Raw genomic sequence first — 18194 nt, 5'->3', positions numbered from 1 at the left:
TTGAATTTGTCTCCAGATTTGCCGGTAAATCTCTCCTAAAGATTCTCAAGCGTTGGCCAGTTTTGATCTCAAAGTGTGTTCTCACCCTTATTGAGAGCTTACGCAATCCAAGCTCACCGGAACATGTAGTATTGGGTTCTTGTGCGATCCTTGCCACACAAACTGTTCTCAAGCATTTGACAATGGTATGTTTTTTTTCTTCTAGGAAAAGTGAAATATGGAAAACAAAATCTTAAAAGGGAGTGAAATATTTCTTACATTTCTTCTGTTCGGTCGTATATCAGGATGTGAAGGCCTTCTCCTCATTTCTTCTAGGTATCCTTGCAAGGTAACATAAACTGTTTGCAATCTGTCAGCTTGACACCAGTTTCAATATATATATATATATATATATCTTTACAATGCATGCCAACAAAATATTGATATTGCTAATGAAATTTTATACAATCTTTGAAGCTCTCATCATGAATCACTGAAATCTCAGAAAGCAATCAATGAGGTAATTCTTGAATTATGAAGATTGGATGCTGTACTTGTTAGTTGTTACATTTTTTGTGTTGTCTGACATTGTCAATTGCAACAGCTTTTTGTCAAATACAACATCCATTTTGGTGGAGTTTCCACAAGCATTTTAAGGACGTCAGACATTCCGAATGAACCAAATTTTGCAGATTTGGTTTCTCAGATTGTTTCAATGAGCTTTGACACCACTGGCTTGCATTGGCGGTAATGGTTATTTTACATTTGCTTTCTTCTTTTTTAAGGACATATTTATGTTACAGTTTGATTAGCTGTCAGCGTGTCACATCGATTTTTTTTTTGGGTGAATAAATAATTCATTACCAAAGGAGAAGAAAATACATACAAAGCCCCTAAAGAGGGGGGGGGGAGAAAAAAGACCAAGGTCTGCCCTCAAGAAGAAGAGGGAGTCCTAAGCACAGAGTGTGGGAGATCCTAGGACACAACAATATGACTGTTCCTTGGGGAAGCAATACAAGTAGAGGAGACGCCATAAATCTTGGCTTTGACATCAAAGGAAATGGAATCTCAAATCTTCCGAATCGGATGAGAATTGGAGGTCCATTTCCTACGATTTTGCTCCATCCAGATCTGATTAATGGATGCACAAAAAGCAAGCATGCCCATAGTGTCGCAAATAGAAGTCCCAATAAAAGTCATATCCATCCAAGTCTACTCCTTTGGAAAGGGAGAATTCTCCTACTTCTAGGTCAACATTTGGCAAGCACCCCTTTTCAGATAGAAGAGGAAAAAGGGCAAGCAAAAAAGAGGTGATCAATGTCTTCCGGCTTGGTTCCGCAGAGATAGCACATAGGGGAGACAGGAATCCTTCGTCAGATAAGGAAAGACTGCGTAGGAAGACAATTAGTGAAGGCGCGCCAGGTAGTAAAACTTTGGCGAGGGATGTGATGCTTGGACTAAATCAGCTTATGCTAGGGGTGTCAAAACCTCGCCCGAACCGATAAAGCAAACCAAAATCGACTGAATAAACCCGGACTGGACCAAACCGATCCTTCTTAGATTGGTTTTGGACTAAGGTTTGATGGAACCGTCTGAAAACTGGACCGAACCAAACTGATTGATAACCAAATCGAAACTGAACAAAATGAAACTGATAAAAAAAAAGTTGAATATGAGGTTATAAATGGGTGAATTGTGATTATCAATGAATATTAGTGTGAATATTCTTGGTTGTAAGGGGAATTGTTACAAATCATTGAATATGAGGTTATGAATAGGGAAATACAAAATTATTTGGATAGTTAAAAATGAGTGATTTGATAGTAGAGTTCATTTTGTGATTTCAATATTAGTTATCTTCTTAGTAATTAGTTATCTATTGGTTTCAGTATTCATTATCTTTCCCTTTACAATGATAAACTATGATTTCGTTACAAATTTAAAGTGTTTTGCCAAATTTTTTTTTATCACTACAGGTTATGAATGTAAGATTTCATTATGGTTCAAGCTCGAAATTAAACCGATCTAAACCAATATTAACCCGGTATTGAAAAACTGAAATAAACCAAAACCATACCGGACCGAAACTGACCGAAAACCGAAGTTCCTTAATAGATTGGTTTTGGTATCCCTCATTCTTAGACCGAAACTGATTTAGCCCGACCATTTGACACCCTGGCTTGATCTCGGTCTTGGAAGTTGGAATTATCCAAGCATGGTCATTCCAGTTTCGGTCTTCTCTGAGACCGTTGTAAGGCTATCAAGCTTAGTCATCTTACAAACCATGCTTGGATCATTCCTAGACCGTTGTAAGGCCGTCAAGCTTAGTCATCTTACAAACAATGCTTGGATCTTTCTTAGACCGAAACCGAGCCGAACCGACCAAGGAGAAGTTCCACGAATCCTGACAAAGTCTTTGGAGTTGAAAAGACCTGAGGGGGAGGGATTCCAGAGAATAGTATCATTTCTCCTCTGTCGGGATCCGTAGATGATGGGAAAAGAATTCCGGATAACAATAAGCTAGGGCGAGAATGGGAATGGAGGGGTCCAGATGCCCGCAGTCAAGATATCTGCAACCAGCGAATGTTTGGATAAGTTTAAACCATAGATGGCTCTGGCATTGATGACATGGGACAAAACTCCCATTGGATGCCAAGAATCCAGCCAAAGGGAGGTAGTGGACCCATCAACAATCTCTGAAGAGAACTTTGGAGATAGATGGTCTAAGAGAGAATCTTGTGCCACACACAAGAAGCATTAGGAGGGACTGGAACTGTCCAAAAAGGAGTTCGAGCGAAGGAGGCCCGAATACATCCAATCAACCCAGGTACTTTTCGTTTTAGTAACTAACTCCCAAATCAGCTTGACAATACTAGCTGAACTGACATCTTTGATGCACCTTAGACCCAGACCCTCTTCAGCTTTTGGGAGGCAAACTGCAGTCCAACTTAGGGGACGGTGAAATCTGGAGCATTCAGATCCTTTCCAAAGGAATGCAACAAAAAGAGTTTCAAGCCTTGAGATACTAGACTTAGGCAACCCATAAATATAGACCAATAGATGTAGGAGGCTTGGAGAACTGATTTCATAAGCTCTAATTGGCCTGCATAAGGTAGGAGCTTACCCTTCCATAGCTGGAGACATTTTTTGATGAGGTCAAGTTTAGGATTGCAATGATGAGCAGATAGCCTAACCAGGATTAAGGGCAGCCCCAAATATTTAACCGGAAGTTGTCCAAGAGAAAACCCAATCTTCTCAAGAAATGAAGCCTTGACAGATCGAGAAACCCCAGCCAGAAAGATGAAAGATTTACCTGGGTTAATAACTTGATACGGAGCCTAGGCATAGATTTAAAGTGATCCAAGCATTGCATAATGGTCTCTAAGGAAGTATCGTTGCATTTAGAGAAAATCATCAAATCATCCGCGAATGCAAGATGACTAAGCTTGACGGCCTTACACTTTGAAATGGCAGATATGAGCTGCTGATCAGTGGATATTTGGATACTCCTAGATTGAAATTTCAAGGCTAGGCAGAAGCTATAAGGCGATAAGGGGCATCCCTGACGAATCCCCACCGAAGAAGAGAAGTATTCTGCCGGGAGTAGCAATACAATGGTAGGTCCAATCAAAAAACACCGGAAGGAATCCCATCTGGGTCAAAACTGAACAATGAAGTCCCATCTTAATGAATCAAAAGCCTTGGGGATGTCAATCTTCATGAGGGCAGTTGGGGACTGAGATTTCCTGTTGAAACCTCACACTATCTCATTGCAGAGGATAATATATTGTCACTGATACTTTTACTTGGAATGAAGGCTGATTGATTGTCACTAACAAGGGAATCAATCACAAGCTTTAATCTTTGGCAATAATCTTGGCAATGAACTTGTACAAGAGATTACATAAAGCGATCAACATCAATTGATTCATAGCATCATCTCCCTCTTTCTTAGGGATGAGAGTATGAGACAGAGAAAGGAATGACTAATCCCTTTGATCTGACCTGGGTTGAAGAAGAAACTCTTAACTGCTTTGATCAAATCCTCTTTAATGATATCCCACGTGGAGGAGAAAAATCCTATATTGAACCCATCCAGACCAGGAGCTTTGTTAGCTTTGTGAGAAAGGATAATAGACCCAATTTCATCATTAGAAGGAATAGCCAGAAGCATACTGACCAAGTGGCTAAGGATGAATTTGTTTATTAGGCCATCCAGGATGAGATTTGCCGGCCTAGAGTCAAGCTTGAACAAATCATTGAATTAATCAACAGCCACAACTTTAAATATCATCAACTCTGCGACCTTGGGTTCCATCCAGAGCAATAAGCATAGGGATAGAATTGATGTTGGTTCTTGCCTTTATGGAGGGATGGAAATAAGCCGAGTTATTGTTTCCCTATTCCAACCAGTTGGTCCTAGCTTTCTATCTCAAAAAATTTTCCTCTTGAGCAAGGAGAGAGGAGTGACTAGCCCACTCATTCTTTTCTTCCTCCGCCAAGGAGGAATTGAGAGGGTTGGACTGAAGCTATGAAGAGAAGTAAGCTTATTCCTGCAGTCAATAACTTGAGGGAAAAAATTCCCAAAGGAGTTAGTATTCCCAGCTTTAAGAGCATCTTTCACATTCTGAAGCTTCCTGGCGAAGGCAGATATAGATGGAGGCTAATGGACCGATCTGCATAAAAATAGAAACTGTTCTTTCAAATGCACATATGGTCATTTCATGTGTGGGCAATGCCTTTTTTTTTTTTAATGAATATCGAGTACATATGAACTTTATTAGAATAGCGAGATAAAATGGGTACAAGAGCAAATATATAAAAACTCTCCAGTTGACAATACCCAAGAAATCCTCTTCCTTCATCCCTGTCCCCACCTAGAGGTTCATGACCTAACACTCTAAATCGCATAAAAGACCTCCAAGCTCTAGCTTGGCTTACTTATGCACCGAGGAATTTACCAATCTGGGCTTCCAGTGGAATGAGATGTTCATGGAGATTTTGAGCATTCAGGCCTGCCTGATGGGTAAGCTAGTTTCTGAGGGCCATCTTTCTCCAACATTTTCCATCCTTTCACCATTACCATTGAGTGCTGAATCCTTAAAGAACCCAGGTCCAACTGTAATTTACTAATATCTGCTTACATTGAATCCTTGGACAACAAATGCAGAGAAAGCCCAAGTCACTGCAATGTTTGGTCTCTAAATGTACCCCTGATGCTTGGGTGCCTTTAAATCTTCCAAAGAGTATTGTAGAAAATTGTAGAAATAAAATTTCATGATGTGTCTCTGGGGGTTGGGGGCCATAGTCTCACCATCTGCACCTCATGGGGTAACAATCTACTGATTGGATTCCACATGGGAATGCCTGAATGTATAGAGATTCCATGGAAGATATCAGCTGGAATTTCCCGTCTGACTGCATAATCTCCTGAGTAGAATGAGTAGTATGCTGAAACACCCAGCTGTTCTACACCTATTGGATATACCATGTTCTGCCACCTAGGTAAAATTCCAAATATTTCCCTGGCTAGCCAATGGGTGATGTGTCTACTGCAGGCTGTTTGAGAATATAATTCAAATTACCCAGGAAAAGCAGTCTTGAGAAGTGGTATGGACAGTTGGTCACCTTTTGCAAATTGACAATCAACTATTGAAGTAATGAAGAAAAAAACTGGTTGACAGATTCATAATCTACTGTGTTATCTGAACCTATATTAGTCCTCTTCTAAAATGTACGTCTCACTCCTCCCTTGATTAAGACCCAGCACACACTTGGATGATGGTTCCTTTTTTTTTTCAATATTTTAGGAATAATGTGAATAGATCAGGAAATCTAGAGTTAGGAGATCACCACTCTACATGTACTCTGATAGTCTGATATCTTCATTTTTTTCACCGTGCCAGATTAAGCTGCACATGGGAATATAGTTGCACAAATATTTTTCATGTGCTCTCTTCCATGCTTATAAGTGTGACTGACTCTATCTTCAAAATCCCACCCATTTGAGTTTGTGCTCTAATTAGCATGAAGTCACCTCTGTATCAAAAGCACCAAAAGATGGTTCCTGTCAATTCTCTTCAGATAACTTTGCTTGGTTACACCAAAAGATGGTTACCTCTTCAAATAGCTTTGCTTGGTTACTGTATCTTAAAACTCGCATTAGTTGCAGATTTTCACCTTCTGCGAGACCAATAAATATGAGTAGCCTCCCCTCGATCTCACATCGTAAATTCCTGATACACCAACAAATGCAAGGTGTCTTCCTCATATATATATATATTTAAAAAAAAAAAAAAAATAAAGGAAAAAAAAAAAAAAAGAAGAAAAAAAAGTAGTGCAAAGTGGTGCATGTGTATAATGACATTTAAGTGATATCATAGCCAATCAGTCTGTCCCTGGAACCAACCAATAACGGTATCTCCTTTAATAATAAGATAATGAGATCTGATTGAAAGACTGGAGTCCAAACCTGTTATTACTTATCAACATCAGTGATTTGGATGGATTCTTGCCTAATCAGTCTAAAATCCTTTTGAGCTGTGAACTTCCCTTTATGGTATCATTATGATCATGTCAAAATCCTTTTGAAGGTCTTCCTTCACGGCTTCACCACATCCTAATATTCTCAGAGAATCCTTTTTGGACTATGGGCTTTATCCTTCTCCATCTACTAGATGTCTAATCTTTTACACTGAATTGTATCTTCTTTATTTTCCTTTCACTTTTCCCACTTTTTTTTGGGTGTCATGCATGCATATACCTTGTTTTGGAAGATTTTAAGAAACTAGCACCTTTTCTTTTTCCCAGGTACAATCTGATGGCCAACAGAGTATTGTTATTGTTGACTATGGCTTCTAGAAGTGACACAAATCTGTCATCAAAAATCCTGAGTGAAACCGCTGGTTAGTATCCACTATCCATTGTGTTTGGTAATGCATGTGGTTGTAAGGATTACTGTATCTTGCCTTCTTTTCTGTTATTTCCTATAATTATTGAATGCTTTCTTTATTCTTGCATTAATCCTGAGTTTAACTGCTTTCTATATTTCCTGCTCTGTATTTTGATTTAAAATCTTTCCAGGTCACTTCTTAAAAAATCTAAAGAGCCAGCTTCCACAGACTAGGATACTTGCGATCTCTGCTCTGAATACCTTATTGAAAGAATCACCATACAGAGTGGCTGCTGAGGAACTGGATCATTCTTCAAACGGAAATGATAAATCTTCCCTTGAAGAGGCTTTGAGTCAAATATTTCAGGAAGAGGGATTTTTTAATGATACATTGAACAGTCTTTCTCATGTTCACATAATCAGTGATGCTGACAGTGCGTCCTCACGAGGAAATCATGGAACATCCTTTCAGAGCCTAGCAGATAAATCGATCACCCGTTTCTACTTTGAGTTTACAGCTTTATGGCCCCGGACTCCTAGTTGGATCTCTTTATTTGGAAGTGATACTTTTTACTCAAACTTTGCACGGATTTTTAAACGGTTGATTCAAGAATGTGGCATGCCAGTTTTATTGGCACTCAAAACTTCGCTGGAGGAGTTTTCAAATTCTAAAGAGAGGTCAAAGCAATGTGTTGCTGCTGAAGCATTGGCTGGTGTGTTGCATTCTGATATCAATGGACTTTTGGGAGCATGGGATGGTTGGATAATGGCCCAACTGCAGAAGATCATTCAAGCACCATCTGTGGAATCTCTACCTGAGTGGGCAGCTTGCATACGTTATGCAGTTACTGGAAAAGGAAAATATGGAACAAGAATCCCACTACTAAGGCAAAGGATCATGGATTGCTTAATGAGTCCTTTGCCTCAAGTGGTAGCTACCAATGTAGTTGCTAAGCGGTATGCTTTCCTGTCAGCTGTTCTAATAGAAGTCTCCTCTCCAAGGATGCCAGTGCAAGAGGTTGAGTTTCATGATAAACTTTTGGAGGAGTTGCTTAACAATATGAGCCATTCATCTGCACAAGTAAGCATAGATTTTTTGTCCTAAATCTTATCTGGTGCTGAAGCATTGTTTAATTTTTATATTCTTTTTTGTCTTTTTGGGTATATAAAGATCCTATGAAACTATTAAAGGCTACACAGATATAGTGTACAGCAACAAAAGAAATGTGGTACCTGTTCCAAAGAAACAACCTAATGCAGGTGGCAATCGAAGGTCCTAACTCCTAACTAAGGCCTGCTGGTATGGGCTCAAATATCTAATAGAATTCAAGGAAAAAAGGGTAAGCTGATAAATAGAACAGTGAGGTAGGACAGATTTCAGAGTTGAAATTAAGAGTATAAGTACCAAGGATTAAAGTATCGGTATCGGTCACCGTATCGATCGATCAAAATTAAGATACGTATCGGAGGGTATCGTTTTGTATTGGAGATATGCACATAAATGGATATGAAACACCTTTTTAAACACTTTTTCATAAAAAAATTGTTAAAAAAAACTATTGATAACATGTATTATGCATAAACACTAAATTGAGGGTATCGCATTAAGAATTCAAGGTTTGTAGTTGTCCCATAAATGTAAAATCGTTGTTCCCAACCTTGATTTCCACTTTAATTAGAGAGAAATATGGTTGATAGCAACTTTAGGACAAAAACCCCTCAAAAAATCGTGTTTTCTGAAAAAATACTCATCTTGGCCATTATATGACCGTAGCACACTGTATCGGTACATACCGATACGTACCGATACTCACCGATACGTACTGATCGATACATACTGATACTCACCGATACGTATTGATACTCATCGATATGTACCGACCGATACATACCGAAACGTATATTTCACCTCAATTTTATATTTTCTATAGAGTATCAGTACGTATCGATAGTGTATTGGTATATATCGGTATGTATTGTAGGATATATATCGATACGAAAGGATTTTAAAAATTCCATGTATCGTGTTGGTGTGTATGCTAAATTTAAGATACGTATCGGAGGGTATCGTATCGGTATCGGAGATACTTTAAACCATGAGTATAACTGAGAAATCGGATAAAAAAAATCTCTGATTTCAAGACTTTATTTCATAGACTGATAATGATAAATCAACCACAGATTCACTGGAGTAGCAGAATGTGAAGTTTAAATTTGGAAATTAATGTCTCTGTACAGATCTTTTAAAGGAGAGAGAATAAAGAAATGTTAGAGAGAGTTCCATGATAGTGGAGATGAAGGGAAGGGGAGAGAATTCGGAGGGGAATAAACTGAATCAATGAGGAAGAAAGGGGAAAAAGCAAAAAATGATTTTGATTGAAGCTTGCCAGGTACTGCTGGATGGGGTCCCATACTGAAAAGGAAGACGAAAAGAAGAGATTAATGACCAAGGAAACCGACTTGTCCCGTGGCGGGGGTCAAAGTAGTCAAAACAGTCCATTCCTGGTAGGAAGGCAAGAATCCCAGCTTTCTTCCTCAACCAGTGGATAAGCAAGGCAGCAACCTTCAAAGACTAAAATTTTAATTCAATTGTCCATTAGAACACTATATTTGACTCCTTAAGACACAATTGAAGTAGACTACCTTAACTAACTGATTGGACCACACAAATTTAATAAAAAAAGGACTCCTGAAAGACTTTCAAAGACCACATGTCCGGACCACTTTTGAAACAATATTACAAAATGGCCTTCGTCACCTCAGTAAATAATTCACTCGACATTGTCAATAACCACTCACATGTGAGTGGTTGAAAGAGCTTGTTTTGGACGAAAGACCTGGTTCTTGGGCTGGGCTGACTGAACCTAGCCACCTTGAGCCTTGGCTTCCATTTTTGATCCAATTCTCCAACCATTTGGAGAGCCACTGCATCACAGACAGAACCATTTTTTTTTTTGGGGGGGGGGGGGGGGGCACTCAGATTGTGTTGAAAGTAAAGGCATTATGTGGGCTGATTACTGTTCCAATTTGGAGCTTGATCATTTGGAGGTGATGATTCGTTTTTTTTTCTGCTGCATTGACGACTGGTAAAGCTTTCCACTTCTTTGATTGGGCTCCTTAACCAACTATTTTTTCTTATAATAAGATCGTCTCGAATATTCCTAAAGAAATTTGTGTTTAAAATTCTTGTTAAACCATAAATCTAAGCTAATGCTATACCCCGTATTTATTTAAATATGGAGACAATTCATAGGCCATACTTATGAATTTGCAGTGTTTATGGGCCTTGTATGTCCTGTTTTCGAGTACGTTTCTATTTGTTCTTGAAAAGGAAATAAAAGTCTTTTGAATTTGTGAAATCTCTGTTAGCTACCCATTCTTAATCTAAATATCTAATTCTGATGCACATTTTGTGTGGGCAGGTAAGAGAAGCTATTGGAGTTGCACTTTCTGTGTTATGCTCTAACATTCGCCTTCGTGAATCCTTTACACCACTTCATACTCAGGAAGAGGCACAAAATAATGTGGATAACTCATCTAGAAGGGAAAGTTGGCATAAGCTTCTAACAGAAAGAGCTTCTGAAGTGGCTGTAAATATCCAAAATGCCAGTCAGTTTGACAATTTGGAAAACTCAGCAGAGATAACTTCTGAAAATGGAATTTCAAATGACGATTCATGGGAAGACATAAAGTGGATGGAAACGGTAATCTATTCTGCTTGGATTTTAAGCTGAAACTTCTTCTCTTCTAGACATTTCTCTAATAAATCTACTCTTTTTTTTTCCTCTAAATAAAAGCAGATGTTCCATTTTATTATCTCATCTTTGAAGTCTGGAAGGTCTTCATGTTTATTGGACATAATTGTGGGTCTTCTTTATCCTATTCTTTCTTTGAAGGTATGTAAAATGTAGTTTTATTGTGCCTTACTTGGTTTATTGGTTTGCTAGGTTTATATCACTCTTTATCATGCTTTTAATAAGTTTTGGGGTTTCTTCTGCATGGTTTTAATAATGGTGTTAGATTGGTTGGATCACCTGATCTAGGTTACTGACAGTCTGAACTGATCTGATCTATCACACGCATCAGCTTTCAGTATGGGGCATTTGGTTGTCCTCTACCTAGACCACCACCACCACCATGACCTTGGCCTCCCCCTGAACTTGTGACCTTTGCCAGGAAAACCAGTATTACTGCGACAACCTCTACTATTTGAAACAAGAGCTGAGTTATCCTTAGAGTAGGCTGATTCAGATTTGGTGGAGACACACAATACGTTGGATCCAACAGAAAGCCTCATTCATGGATGGTATCTTCTCGTCTGCAAGTATTTGGCTTTTGACGGGTTGAAGATCTAGCAACTAAGAATTCAGCGTGTTAAGCCTTCATGATTTCAATTTCAATAGAAAGAGGTTGATATACGTTGAGATCTTGCCACATGCCCTTTAAATAAGTGTAGTAGTCGTCAACAGATTTTCCATTCTGCTTAAAGGAGAAAAACTTCTCATATATATCACATACCCCGGACATGTTTTGTCTTGAGAGTAACTCTCTTTGAGATCATCCCAAATACCCTTGGCTGTGGTATGAAACATGACATTGGCAGCCACAAAAGGCTTTATATTATTCCACAGCCAATAAAGTACTGTGGCATTCTCCATTGTCCATTCCAGATACTCAGCAGAAGTCGTAGCAGGTGGTGGTTTAGTTAGATAATCCATTTTTGACTTGGCAGTAATATATACACTAAGCCTGTGCCGAGAGTTAATAATTTGATGCACCATTAAGTTTAATAGAAGTTGAGTTGGACATGGATGGAGTCCACAGAGGGTTCCAAATCACACATAATGTGCATAAAAGATAACCAGCAGCAGTATATCAATTGAATCATAAACAAAAAAAAAAAAAAAGACAGGTAAAGCGGACAAGGGAAACCACCAATATAGAAAAACAATAAGACAAGGAATGGCCAGCAAATAACACATCACCAAAGATCAAAGTAAACACTTTTTGATAGCTCTCCAAATCTGGAGATATATAGCAGCACTCTAGGGGGGATATAAACCCGAAAATTTCACACTTATTTGATGAAAGATCCAACAACCAGCAATAAAAAAAGATGCAATTCTGAAATTCAAAACTCAGAATTTGGGTGATTAAATATTACAGCCAATCCAAAAGTCAGATTGCCACCAAGTCAAGGTCGAAGGGCCTTTTTTTTTGGGGGGGTGTGGTGGGGGAGGAAGAGATAATGCCCTAGAAACCCAGTTGAATCTGATGGCCTGATTCAAAATAATTGCAGAAATCGAATCTGCAAAAAGGTACCCAAAAACAGGGTACTGCCAGGGTGATCTTCAGAAGTATATATAAACTAGCAAGGGGGCTTGGATTAGCCTCAAACTGAGATCGAAGAAGCTTAGCAGTGGTGCCAATACTGCCCTACAATCTCAGATAAAACAAACTGACAGATGAAGAAGACCGTGAGATATCGATTCAGCCAACAAAACCCATAAAACAGGGTATCACAGTGATAGAAAGAGCAATTAATTTGATGTAGTTTTCTTCTTGTAGATAGATAACTCAATCAGATTTCTTTTGCAGGTAATCCCTTTCATCTGGATAGCATATACGAAGGAAACCCTAGTGAGTTTTGCATATAATAATCAGCTAGGGTTCCATAGGGTAGATATGATAGCATAGGTTGCTGCAAACCACAAGAGCTGCCTACTTCTCGGGCATTCTTAGAGATGCCACTGTGGCCTCCATCATCTCCAATGGGTCCTGGGCCCCTCCCGTGTCCTCTCCCCCCTTTTGGCCATCTGGTTGGCCCTTCCTCCCGTCCCCCCGGTCATCGTGGTAGAGGCGACTCAGTCACCTGGCTTCCTTCCCCTTCGGGTTCCTTTTGCTCCTCCTTAGCTTGGAATTATATTCGAACCTAGAGTCCTCTTGCTTCTTGGCAGAAGTTTGTTTGGTTTATTGGTCATATCCCCCGTCACAGGTCTACTGTTTGGAGAGCTCTCTCCAATTGCCTCCCTACCCAATCCTTTCTAATCCGCCAGCAAATTCACGTCTCCCGCTCCTGTTGTCTTTGCCGGAATGATGTCGAAGACATAGATCATCTGGTCTTCACCTGTCCCTTCTCTTCCTCTGTTTGGAAAAGAGTCCTCAACACCTGCTGGCCTGATAGGAGATGCATTCTCCCTCTTCATAGGGAGTGGATTTGGTTGACATGACCTTCGGGGGTCCTTCTATTTGTGACACAGCCAGGAAGCTTGCTTTTTGTGTTGCTATTAACCATATTTGGATGGAGCGAAACCTCCGAAGATGGACTTCCAACCCTCGCTCTTTTGACTTGATTTAGAAAGCCATCTTCTTTGAAGTTAGTTCCAAATTGAAGATGATTCAGCCTCGCCCCATCGAGATCCCCAAGGAACATGCTTATTGTTGTCTCCTCTCCTGTGGCCTCCCCCCCCCCACAACATTTTTCCCTCCCCTCCCCTGTAATTGTCTCCCCCTTTTTCTTTTGCTTTGCCCATTGGGGCTGTATGTTCGTATATTCCTTTTCCCCTTCCCCCTTAAATTCTTATTCACCTAAAAAAAAAAAAAAGTAGATGATACCTCCTATACAGATTATATAACCAATTGAATATTTAATTACAAATTAGGACCTCACTTAAAATAAACTACCTTACCCATAACTCACTACATACTACCAAATATATGCTTAAAATTGTAACACCTAATAACACTTAACAATTAAATTCTAGGTGCTTCTAATCGTTTATTGAACTGGATTATGCTTTGGATGGTCTTACAAATGGAAGTCTTTGTTCATAGAATTGTAGTTGCTATATGTTGTTTGACATTTTGACAGCACTGGTCTTTCGAGTCTAGATTTTTCTTGAACTTGATAGCACTTTCTAGTCTGAAGTTTATTCTAGTCATCTTCAGCTTCTTGCCTACGATACTTGAATAACGTTAAATAATTTGAGGAGAATATGGAAAATTTTCCTTGAATTGGTTGTCATGTTTGCTGGAAATAAATTTTCTTCGAAATACTTTTGTATTATAGCTCTAGATGTAAAGAAATTTTGATGTCTTCTTGAAGGAAACGTCGAATAAAGACTTATCAACATTAGCAAAGGCAGCTTTTGAGTTACTGAAATGGAGGATTTTCCCTGAACCTCATCTCCAAAAAGTTGTGGCAGTTATCCTTTCTTCAGCCAATGATCCCAACTGGAGAACTAGATCTGCAACTCTGACATATTTACGTACTTTTATGTATAGGTATGGTACTTTATTAGGACTTCTACCTCATTACTTGTCAGATTTCTCTTAACTATTGCAACTTTATTTCCCAGAATTTATCCTTTTTTCCCCCCCTGTAAAAGTAGTTTTGCATACCGCATTTATTCAGAATAAAGTTTCAGGCAAGGGACAGCAGTGGACACTATGTGAGGGCATCATCATATTTCTATTTTTCTACTTTGTTTATATTGTTGGGATTTGCTTGTCTATTTAACTGTTTTCTCCATCAATAAAATTAAGGATGGACATTCCTCTTGCAGCTAACTCCTTGGGGTGGCTGCATGAATTTTGTATTTCATGTTCCACCTGTTTGTAGAATCTAGAGCCATATATGGAGATTTTTATTTGTTGTTTATCAGTAAACTAGACTAGATGATATTGTTCTTTTGACCTGTTGCTGGTGAAGTTTTCATGGATGATCTCTGTGCCATCCACATGCCAAGTGAACTAAGGTTGTGGAATTTGTATTCTCTTTGTGACAGGCACACTTATAATTTGTCGAGTGAGGATAAGCGCCAAATTTGGACAACTATTGAGAAGCTACTTATAGACAATCAAGTTGAGGTAAGTTTCAGGATTGGATATTTAACTGATAGGTACTTCTGTAGTGAGACAGGGGATGGGGTTCTCTTTTGTTGGACCTTGTCTTTGATTCCAAACAAGCAGATTCTTAGTGGTCATCTATGTCCTTCCTCCTTTCTTAAATGGTTTTTAGACTCCTATTGGCTTATCAGGTTCTTTTGTTAGAAGGACTATTGGTTTGTGTTTTTCATGTAGAGTACTAATCACGTGTCTTCTAACCTTATAAATAGGACTATATTGTTTGTTACCACCCTTTTGGTGTCAGGGTAGGGATGGCTTTGTGGCTTTGAGAGTTTGTTGGTGAATTTTTCTCTGATAAATTTCAACTTCATTAGAACAAAATCAAATGGTTGTATGAAATTGAAAACAAGATAGACCCAAAACCACCAAAACAGAAAAAGAAAATACAAAGCTACATTTTGGATACAAGATTAGACTAGTTTGTCAAAGAAAAGTAATGGCCTGAATATAATCTGGGGTGTAACAATCCCTTGTAGGTCTAATTAGTCAAATATGCCATTTGCTGGCCTGGGCTTCCAATGGAATGAGAAGTCACTAGTGAAGCAGTATTCTTTATGTGCCTAATGACATGTATGAACCTCCAATGGTTATCCTTGGAGGAGGACACCCAAGCGATTGCAGTCACTGAATCTCCTTCCAGCTTAATGTTATAGAAGCTTTCTTGAAAGAGTTTTTTCTTTAATGGTTCCTTGCTGGATCAGGTGAGGGAGCATGCTGCTGGAGTTCTTGCAGGCTTGATGAAAGGTGGAGATGAAGAACTAGCCAGGGACTTCCGTGATAGAGCATTCAGAGAGGCATTTTCCATTCAAAAGAGAAGGAAAAGGTTATTTTCTGTGTTTTTGATGACTTTAGTTAGCTATGTTTGTATATATGTATGTATATGTGTAGACAGGTCTGCTTCTGTACTAAGGCTTCCAATACAATACATGTACATGCATGTAACATACAAAGCATATAAATTGACAGCCACCTGTTTATGGTGCTAGATTGACCTTTATATTGGTACTTTGATAGTGATAAACATAGATGAATACCGTGATTGGCTGCTCAGATTGTGCTTGTCATAGTGGAACACATGCATGTAAATGCAACTCAACTGAGTATACCCATCCCAATTACTTGGGATTGGGTCCAACAATTTTGTTCCTCAAACTCAATTTAAGTTCGACTGTTCAAGCACTCGTGCACGGATCCATGTAGCAGACCCCATTTAGGTGGGATTTTACTGAGTTATTGTTGTTGTGTCCCTTCATTTTTACTATTATCATTATTTTTCTTGTCTTTGCACGGATCCATGTAGCCAACCACAATTGGTTGGGATAAAGCTGAGTTGTTGTTGTTCAAGCACTTGTGCCTTTTCTCACCATAACGCAATATTTTCGGGATTTCCCATCTACATCTCTATATGCATCATTTCCCTTGTTCGTGGTGCATTTTGGTCCTCACAGCTGGCTGAACACATGGATTTACTTATCATCATCTTGTTGCTTATCAGGGAAACTCTTAAGTTCCCTCAGATCAGTTAATTTTTCACTATATCCTTCCTACTTTTGCAACTCACCCACCTCTACACCCTCATATCGGCCACACTTGTTTATCTACAGGTGATACCTGCACCCATCCATCTGCATCTGCCAAATGGCTCAAATGATTGTGTTTAGGATGATGTTGGTGCATTTATAGAATGCAAAACGCATTTATGTATCTAGCAATAGGATATTGCTTATTCCTGCTTTCCTGGAAATGGGTTAGTCCACATATGTTTTGATATTATATGCTGTGAAATTGCAGAAATTTGAGTTCTGGTCAGTCATCAGCTTCTATACATGGTGCAGTCCTTGCTGTGGCGGCTTCTGTATTGTCTGTGCCTTATGACATGCCCAGGTATACAATATATTGATAGTTGGATACTCAATTAGTGATGTCAAAGTCATTATCAGTTTCTCAATATAGAACGTTATACGTGTGTATAGATGCATGCTTGTATGTCTCTGTTTGCATGTGCGAATTTTGCGTCTGTTTATGGTCTATTCAAATGCTTTACTCTTGGATGGCCATGACATGGCAAATATACTGATAGAATGATCTTAACTATGATACTTAATATTTGATAGGCAGGACAATATTTTCTGGGAAGGTTTGTTGCTCAGTCTTTGGATCCATGTCTGCATTATACGTAGTTGTTTTACCATATTTTTTCCCCAAATGGCCTTCCTTCTGTGATTGGTGCTGAAATTTGTGTTTTAAAATACGAGATGGAGGAAAAGTAGCATTCCTTTCCCATTTGGTGGGAAGCGTTTGAGATGAAACTTGCTACATGAGGTGATGTGGTGGCTACTAATTCGGCATCAGAGAATCCATTTCCTATTTTTTTGGGCTCTCCAGTTTTTAAAATCTGAACATAGTGTATGGGCTCTCCAGAGGATGTCCACTGGTTGAAAGGTGTGTAATAGAGAAGGGCCTACTGAATGGTACATGGGACAAGACCCAAACATATAGGTAGATTAGTCAGCTGCACATAGGAAATATAGGTTTCATATATCAGGATTGGACACAAATCCCTTCATAGCTAATGCTCTGTATAGTGCCATTGAATATGTTTATTGTTTGCTGCAGTTGGCTGCCTGACCATGTTACCTTGCTGGCTCGTTTCATTGGGGAACCGTCACCTGTGAGGTCAACAGTTACAAAGGCAGTTGCAGAGTTCCGACGAACCCATGCAGATACATGGAATTTTCAGAAAGATTCTTTTAGTGAAGAGCAACTTGAGGTACATAGATATTAATTCTTGCCCCCGACAGGCTAATCTTTATTCAATATTTTTTTTCCCCCTTTCCCCTGATCCTTTCTCCTGTGGGGTTGTCTGTACTGGCAGGTTTTGGCCGACACTTCCTCTTCATCTTCATATTTTGCTTGATTGCATCACATACGCAAAAGAAAGAGAAATAATGGAAAAAATAAAGAGTGAGTCTTGTATTATTATCCTCATTGTAGTAGTCTCTGGGATGAGTTTTATTTATAATTTGTGTATTTACAGTGTATACTGTTTTTTATATATAATTTGTGTATTTGCATGTATGCTGTGTGTGTGTGTGTGTGTGTGTGTGTGAGAGAGAGAGAGAGAGAGAGAGAGAGAGTGAAAAAGGTTATTTCCCCGGTGATGGTGTAACTTTCTTGCCAAATGTTTTGGGACAGAGTATCCCTGCACCCACGGATTCCCATTCACTGTGGGCGATCAGGGCCGCGAGAGGGGGACATGATTTTTAGGCCCATAGATCACATGGTGAACGTCACCGTACGGTCAAACGGAAACTTTCTACTTAATGCCCCTTTTGGACAACAAGAGATCATCAGAATTGAATATGCTGGATCCTATTCCCATAGTTTTTCGTTAGTGGACATTTTGTAGTGGTAG

At 39.1% G+C, this 18194-nt stretch overlaps 1 protein-coding gene across 2 annotated transcripts in view; it reads left to right on the top strand.

Moving 5' to 3' along the window:
• Positions 1-17857, top strand: part of LOC122093460 (proteasome activator subunit 4) — a 32656-nt gene extending 14799 nt beyond the window's left edge. For both annotated transcript variants that reach the window (XM_042663808.1, XM_042663810.1), the window contains exons 22-35: positions 17-185; positions 285-328; positions 457-499; positions 584-726; positions 6790-6884; positions 7063-7952; positions 10294-10575; positions 10672-10767; positions 13977-14155; positions 14659-14740; positions 15481-15602; positions 16571-16663; positions 17396-17549; positions 17655-17857. In XM_042663808.1, coding sequence (XP_042519742.1) covers positions 17-185; positions 285-328; positions 457-499; positions 584-726; positions 6790-6884; positions 7063-7952; positions 10294-10575; positions 10672-10767; positions 13977-14155; positions 14659-14740; positions 15481-15602; positions 16571-16663; positions 17396-17549; positions 17655-17696 — 2434 coding nt within the window. In that variant the 3' untranslated portion in view covers positions 17697-17857. The remainder of the gene's footprint in view (positions 1-16; positions 186-284; positions 329-456; positions 500-583; positions 727-6789; positions 6885-7062; positions 7953-10293; positions 10576-10671; positions 10768-13976; positions 14156-14658; positions 14741-15480; positions 15603-16570; positions 16664-17395; positions 17550-17654) is intronic.
• The last annotated feature ends 337 nt before the right edge of the window (positions 17858-18194 follow it).

The sequence above is a fragment of the Macadamia integrifolia genome, chromosome 11 (genome assembly GCF_013358625.1).
Source record: "Macadamia integrifolia cultivar HAES 741 chromosome 11, SCU_Mint_v3, whole genome shotgun sequence".
In the NCBI taxonomy this organism is placed as follows: Eukaryota; Viridiplantae; Streptophyta; class Magnoliopsida; order Proteales; family Proteaceae; genus Macadamia; species Macadamia integrifolia.
The sequence above is the reverse complement of the archived record's forward strand: the minus strand, read 5'-3'. Positions and strand labels throughout refer to the sequence as shown.